This window comes from Lepisma saccharinum, chromosome 4, assembly GCF_977018435.1.
Source record: "Lepisma saccharinum chromosome 4, izLepSacc3.1, whole genome shotgun sequence".
Lineage (NCBI taxonomy): Eukaryota > Metazoa > Arthropoda > Insecta > Zygentoma > Lepismatidae > Lepisma > Lepisma saccharinum.
The window spans coordinates 4863378-4871170 of record NC_139232.1 but is presented as its reverse complement, the minus strand read 5'-3'; the positions used below and the strand labels follow the sequence as shown (position 1 = coordinate 4871170).

General features: G+C 35.7%; 1 protein-coding gene across 2 annotated transcripts; it reads left to right on the top strand.

Annotated features, from left to right (window-relative positions):
- The first annotated feature begins 823 nt into the window (after window positions 1–823).
- On the top strand, window positions 824–7585 carry LOC145987083 (uncharacterized). Of its 2 annotated transcripts, none has more exons than XM_083121551.1 (4): window positions 824–894; window positions 1822–1856; window positions 4913–5084; window positions 6729–7585. In XM_083121551.1, exons 1-4 carry the CDS (start codon window positions 877–879, stop codon window positions 7341–7343), a joined length of 840 nt encoding a protein of 279 aa, XP_082977677.1. In that variant the 5' UTR covers window positions 824–876; the 3' UTR covers window positions 7344–7585. The 2 variants fall into 2 exon arrangements, with proteins under 2 accessions (XP_082977677.1, XP_082977678.1); XM_083121552.1 differs by having other exon boundaries at window positions 828–955.
- Window positions 7586–7793: the final 208 nt, after the last annotated feature.

Here is a 7793-nt window from a genome sequence, read left to right as displayed (position 1 = left end):
TTTTTCAATAAGAATTTTAAAAGTCTTCGTACGATTCACGCTTTCGACTCCTCCTGTGTAAAAACATTAATGTCGTACCTACCTCGCACTAGATAATTTTTTTCCTAGTAACATGTAATTTAGTTTTGTATCACATAAAAAAGCACACATTTCCTTGAAGTTTTCCAGGATATAAACATTTTAAAATTACTATTATAATAATTATTCTTACTCTGCACGAAAAAACCTACTTTAACTCTTTTTCGAACTACTATGTCATTCAAATTAATGCATTTCCCCCAAAAGAGGACCAATATTTCGGAGGCCCCGTTCTTATCAGAGAGAGTATGTGATTTGCCTGCATAGACAATCACCTATTCCTTGCTATGGATCATAAATTCGTGTATTTTTAGCTTTAATTTGGTGTTTATCTTTTCGATACCTCTTAATTTAACGATGCCGATTAACCGAAATTATAAAAAAATGACATATCCTTCCCTAGTGACTCTATCTCGTAGTTCCCTACTGACCAATAGAATTTCGGTTTTGTTCAAGATCGACTCTTACTTCTTGAATAAAGTTTTCTGCGGCTGATAAGAACAGATAATTGTGACATTGCCTGTTTATTTTATATGTGAATTCATTGAGAAATTTCTTCACTTTCTCCTTCTATTGGACAGTATTGAGAACAATCATACAAAGTGACCTACATGTATAAGATAAGTAGGACGTCGAAATCTGTCAGATATATCTAAAGTGATAATAATATGGGATCATTGAGTGGTGTTTACAACATCCGAAACGTATAAAAAGACAACTTGTGAGTTGTGGTAGATAAGTTGAACAAAGCTCTTCTCATAAGTTATACGATTTGCTTTGGATCTATATAAGATAACCATGTTCGTCTTTGCAATAGTAAGTCGAAGTTAATGCATTTAATATGTGATTGTTTCTTGTGATTGTGTTTATCTACATGGTAGGTTGAATACTGCAGATACTACCTAGGTATAATAATAATAATAATAATAATAATAATAATAATAATAATAATAATAATAATATGCTGTCAGTGCATATGCATTTTCAGGATTAGTACATTTCTTCAATACTAGTTGCTCATTTTTCTTTTGAGTTCTTCTAAGGTTAGTTAGATATAAACTTCTTTGGCGTTACAATTTTATTTTATTTTTGTTATTTAGCGTCTCTTTACTTCCTTATTTGGCTAATCGCGACGATGAGAATGAACAATGATATCATGAAATTGATGAAAGGGCACTCACAAAGACCACCCATTCTCAGACCGGAAAACGAATGCGCGTTGTAATTACCACTCCGCCATGAAGGTCGGGGAGTTATAACTTTTAGTACACATAACATATTGTAAAATCGGACATAATTATTGTTTTTACTGTACATACATGTTTAATTAAATGTTAAATAAAAGTTTTTCACATATATTATTTCATTTCAGTCAAGGTGAAATTTCCCTCAGTAAGTTCAACGAAGCAGTATTTTCTGAGGGAGCAGTAGCCTACTGTTTTAGGGAAAATGCGTATCTTACATTCTTATCTGGAAACTTTCCCTGTAGCAAGCTATCACTCACGGAATAATCGGGCGAGAAATTACATTTTACTGGGATTTGTTATTTTAGAAATAGCATAATACTAGCAAGTATAATTTTTTAAACGTATACTGAAAAATTTGATATATACCATTACCTTCACTTTGCCCGCAAATCAATAATTAGTCTAATATAAATAACAAAACAGAAAGGTCAGCTGGAATAAACTCTGCACTTATTATCCATTTATGCTAATATTTTTTTATGCTCCTTTATTGCAGGCGGCATTGTTGTGCCTAACAGTAACAAAAGCGAGGTAAGGGTCTACTTACGTTTCCTAGGTTGTAGATAAGTGACTTGTAAATAAGATACGTTATCAAAGCATTGCATTTTTAAATGAAAATTAACCATCCGGGAACTTTCCAGGTATTATTCAGGATCAAGTATCGTAAGTTGTTCTACAAATACTCCACCGAAGCGCTGAGGTTTGACCGAAGAACCAGAAAAGGCGGCAAGAGTTTCGTGGAATTTTCCTGAATCAGTAGTTCATTTCATTTACTTTAACGAAGCATACCCCACCCTATCTTCTATTAGTTGTATGACTGTGGAATGGTATATGGTTTGTGCAGTACCTCATTCAATTTATTATATACACGCAGTGGGTGTCACCGTAGAACACCGGGAAACTTTAACGGCATGTAGAGGACACAAGACGAACAACTTTTCTTCATAACTCTGAGCTTTTTGAGGTCTTGTTTTCAGTTTACACGTCCTCTAAAATATACATTTTGTATCCTGTATGTATGCAAACCTGCGACATAGGTTTACGTTTTTCATAACTTTTATTTTTCTGTACAACAATTGATAGTACGTTATGGAAACAGTATCAATCCACAAATTATACCACATCACCATTATCGTCTGTATCGTACCAAAAATTACATCGTTTTCCTAACCGTTCGGAAATTAATTAATTACACTGGTTAACATTTTGAGAAAAGAAGTTCAGACGTTTTTAAATCAATAGGTGTTGCTGGAAGTATTTCGAATGCTGATCACTGAAATAACATCCATTGTTTCCAATCCTCTCAGAATTTTTCACAATTTAACAATCAAAATTCTCATATTCATTCCATTACACCTATTACCGAAAGCAAAAAAGAATTTATACAAGGGAAATTTCGGTTGTTTACAAACCAATAGGTGAATCTGGAAGTATTTTGAATTCTGATCATGGATATGACATCAATCTCTTCCCATCAAGTCAGGATTTTTCTCCACGTCACGAGGTTTAATCAATCCATATTATAACATTGAGTATTTGACATTTTGTGAAGGAAACTTTCATGGAGGATTTCGAAAATAAAACTACGTATCGAAGTCCATACAATTTCATGCCAATGTGTCATGTGATGGAGGAAGATGGATTAAATGCATACAATTCCACATGCATTTATGGTTTAAAATTGGAGGATTTGTATTGTAGAAGATCAATTTTTTTACCACCATCTAAAGCTAATCTATAGGGCAATTAGTGGAACTACACATTTTATTGTGAAACTAAGGCAGTTAATATACGTATTGCTGATTTCTGAAAAAAAAACTAGACGTGATTGTTAAAAATGGATTTAGTTCTTGGAATCAGCATGCTGAAATTATTCAGAGGCAACAGTCATCTGGGAGACATCGAAACTCATGTCGACCAGTGTTATTAACTTTAATTAATAGTTTATGATTCTTGATATACTCTACGAAATATATCCACAACTGTCTTATATTTTGAACTTACCATAACAATTGTGTCTCCTTGACACAACATGAAGAAATTGGGTGATATTTTAGGAGAATTTTCTTAACTGTGGGGGATTGCATCACTCCACGTCCCTTCCACTTCGACCACTGGTGCCACCCCCTTCAGAAGATGTTTTGCGAGCGGCATTGAAGTTAACCACAACAATTTAGGTAGTTCAGAAAATGCACATAATTTGTTTGCAATGTTTTCTGATCATGTTTAGTTTCCTTTTGCGTCACTATTTATAATCCTGTATACAAATGTAAAGCTCGTACACATTTTAATTAGTATTGCTGGTCTAGACCCTCATATGAAACATTTCTCTTTATATTTCAAATAGATAATTTCATATATTTAATTAATCGGATCATGTATTATTTTTTTTTATCTGGGAATATTCTTTTGAAATTTTCTTTGTATAAAATTACTTATGGAATAAATATATATATACGTTCATATGTATTTATATATACGAGGCGCATTTTTTTTAAGTAAGAAGGGCCGATATTGTAAAGCAAAGAAGAAAGTAAGTGTAGCAACATTGTATTAGTGGTTATAAAAATGTACAGATCTACTACATTTTTCAACATAGTCACCGTTATTTTCCAAGCACTTTTTGTACCGTGAAACAAGCTTTCTTATAACTTCTGCATACTTCTTATAACTACTGGGAGTTCAGCCAATTCAACACTGCCGTTGTCAACACCTCAGTCACTTGAAATCGTTGAGACGAAAGCCTTTTTTTAGGTTCAAAAAGAGGTGAAAGCCACTTGGTGCAAGGTCCGAACTGTACGGGGGTGATCATAAGTTTCCATCCGAACTTCTGAATCGTATGGACAGTGAGGGCAGCAGTGTGTGGTCTGGCGTTGTCATGGAGAAGCACAATTCCTGAACGCAACATTCCACACCGTCGGGTTTGTATGGCACATTTGAGTTTGTGTAGTGTTTCTCAGTACGCTTGCGACGGGATTGTTTTCCCCGGTTCCACGAAATCTACCAAAAGCATACCCCGTTGGTTCCAGAACACAGTTGCCATAATATTTCGTGCAGACGGAGTTTGCTTGAACTTTTTCGCCATATGCGAATTTGAATGACGTCACACTGCATCGATTGTTGTTTGGACTCGTCATTGACGTAAGAAATCCACGTTTATTCGCCTGTAACAATGTGGGTAAAAAAATTCATCACCCTCAGCGATCCAAAAATGCACGTGCCGATGTCTGTTGTTCATTTTGTGAACGTATGTCAACATTTTGGAGACACACACGGAACGGATTTCGAACCTGGCGGGATTGTGTATGCACCTAGCCATTTTAACACTCTCTAACACACACGATAACGAGCAGCTGACTAGCGAAACTATGGTTGCTGGATCGCCAATGGACCAAGTGTTGTTATTGCGCATGCGCGATCCGATCACTGTTGCAGTCGGTTCTTATAAAAAATCGGCCTTTTTATAATGTGCGTTGTGTATATATACAGTATATATATATATATATATATATATATAGGGGTGTTTTTTTATGAGTTCGATTTCATATTTAAGTTCTAATATATGAATGAATGATGATTTCCTACAGTGAAGATGAATTCGTCTGCAAGACCTCTGGACTGTTCGCCCACCCCACAGATTGCGGGAAATTTATTCTCTGTGAAGGAGACAACGAGGAGGAAATGAAGAAGTTGATTCTTCCCTGTGGAGGAGGAGAAGGTTTCCTGGAATCAGAGAAACGTTGTCTGGGAAAAGAATACGTAAGTTATACATTACAAAATGTCTTCTTACTAATCCAGACAATCAGACAAAAATTACTTGTAGAATCTTTTTTCCTACAGAATACTGCAAGAAAACTGGCATCAGGCGGAGTGGTTAGCATATCGCGCTACAATGCCACGGGTTCCGGGTTCGAATTCTGGCCTAGGAATGGATGTTTGTGAGAGTCGATTCATCAATTTCATCATATCACCACTCATCCTCATCTTCGCAAATTAGCCAAAAGTGGCAGAAAAGCGAAGTAAAATTTAAAAAATCAAAATCAAATCAAAACTGTCTTCCATATGTGGACGTTCGGAGGGGCTGTCGTTTACCTGGAGACGTTTCACACATATAATTATTATAATCAACTGAAATTACACCTAAGACTAATTATAATTTCATGTGCAACACACAACACGCGTAGACCAAACAGACAATTGAACAACGTTGTGAGCTAATACGGAAGAGATTGGCGTGCGAGATAAAAATCGAATTTTTAAAAGAATGTTTCGGTGTAATTGGATATTTATAAAGAGATATCTATAGGAAAGAGCTTAAGTAAAACATAATATATTTTCTAGGAAATAATTTGTTTCGAATACACATGGAAACAGTAGTGGCGATTGAATTCCAAATCTGGTGTTGGGAGGGGGCTAGGACAGTTTACTTTCTCTTGTATAAAAGACTTAGCATTAAGAGGCATAGATCGGGATAAGAAGTGAGGGGGGGGGGACAACTGCCCCCAAAATTGCCTCCACTGCTTGTAGTAGAATGGTTAACATGAAATTGAATCAATGTTGTTTTTTTTACCATGTCGTTTTGGAGTTTCAATTACGAATAAGTTTCGAAAATACTAAAAATGTAGTTATGAATCTTCTTTCCCTGTACTATACTTGCAATTTTTTCTGCTTTCTGGTTTAATGTGCCGTTGGTATGTTTTATCTTTGTGAATTAGTCTCGATACTTCAATCGTGAGCACATAGAAGTTACATTTCAGTTGCTTATCATATATGTTGTGTTGCCCGAGCACTTCCAACTTAGACAGAACGCCCCTGTTTTACATCGAAGTTTGTTGCTCTTTCTTTTTAATTCCCCATTCCAGGATATTTCCTCTCGGATCGCACCAAACAAGAGAGCAATAACCGTTCGGTCCCACTCTAGTACACAGTTCAACCAAACATTCTTATCGTTTTTCAAGGAATAAAATGAGCAACTCAAATGGAGCAAAGCCAGGGGAGAGTTATTAAGAATGAGTCAGATTATTAGAGCAATTTTTAGTAGTATGTAAGAATCAGTTGTCCCAGCAATTGCACACAGATGGCTTCACCTGAACACAAAAGAAAAGCTGAAAATCTCATTTGAATAGAAAAATAGAAAATGTAATATTCTAATCAAGAATTCAAGCTGAAGAGTTTTGAAATTTCTGTGTGTTTGATTTTGATCGCTAATAAATGTTAATTGTTTATTCACTCTCACGATTGACTCGAAGAGGCAGAAAACGGAGGGCAAATATATTCTTCGGCCATAAGGGAATAAATTAGTCTTGTACATACAATTTGAATTAAAAAATCCACGTTATGTTGTAATGGATTTGCAACGTGAATAATAATACACTAATGCAAAATCTTATCTTGCCACACTAGGTACAGTCTTGTTGGAACAACAAGGAATGGAAGGGACATTCAAAGACGCCGAGGACAAGAAGCCAGACGCAGAGGAATATTTCTTGGAGGGACAGAACTTGTTCGGTGAATGGCTTCCAGTGCAAGAACTGTAAAACGCTGGTAGATTGCTTACCAGGCGGAATAGAGGTTCAAGTCCAGAATTGCAGTACTGGAACGTATTGCAACGACAACAACAAAACTTGCAGTAATGTATGCACCTACTGCGATTTCCAGTGTTCAAGTCAGGGAATCTACCCCGATTTGAATGATTGCCATGTGTTCCACTACTGTAGCGAAGATGGCCATATATTAACCGACAGGTGCCCCGAAGGTACTGTGTACAATCCAGAAACACATCTTTGCGGTGCAAATGTTGAGTGTTTAGCAAGGCCTGCTCCAATTTGCCAAGCAAATGCGGAAAACGCTGCCTTAATTAGCTCTGCCAATATTTACTACATATGCCTTCAAACAGGAAACGCTCTTTGCCCACGTTTGTTTCACTGTTTCGATGGACAAATCTATGACCCAGAAAAAGGATGCATTGATTCTAGCTCTAACAAAAGCAGTATTGATTACTTTTGGAATGAAGATTAATATTTGTGCGGGACAGTTCTCTTTTCACTCAGAACTTTAATTCACAAGAGAGAATTAATTTAGTGTTAAATTTGATAAAACCTGCATACGTGTCCTATAACATAAACTTAGGACAATTCTTGAAACGGTAAGTGTGTTTTAGCATCTTTAACTCAATGAGTTATTTATGTGACGTATGAGTCATGTCTTCCATTAATGTGGGAAAATCAATGACACAACATTGTTTTTATAGAATAATTTAATCTGGCACATAATAGTCAATAAATAATATTTGCGACACAGATCATTGTTTCTTTGTTAATACTTTTATGCACATGTATGTGTGCATGTATTTGTGTATGTACTACGTGTGATCAGATTTGTACCTACCTAGGTACAATTCTAATCAAATATATTCCGACCGAAATTTTGTTCTGCTGTCTACAGTAGCAGAACTAAGAATGTCATGTT

Coding starts and splice junctions, on each gene's coding strand:
- LOC145987083 (XM_083121551.1), top strand. Junction 1,857..4,912: donor CTAACAGTAACAAAAGCGAG/GTAAGGGTCTAC, acceptor GATTTCCTACAG/TGAAGATGAATTCGTCTGCA. Junction 5,085..6,728: donor GTTGTCTGGGAAAAGAATAC/GTAAGTTATACA, acceptor TTGCCACACTAG/GTACAGTCTTGTTGGAACAA.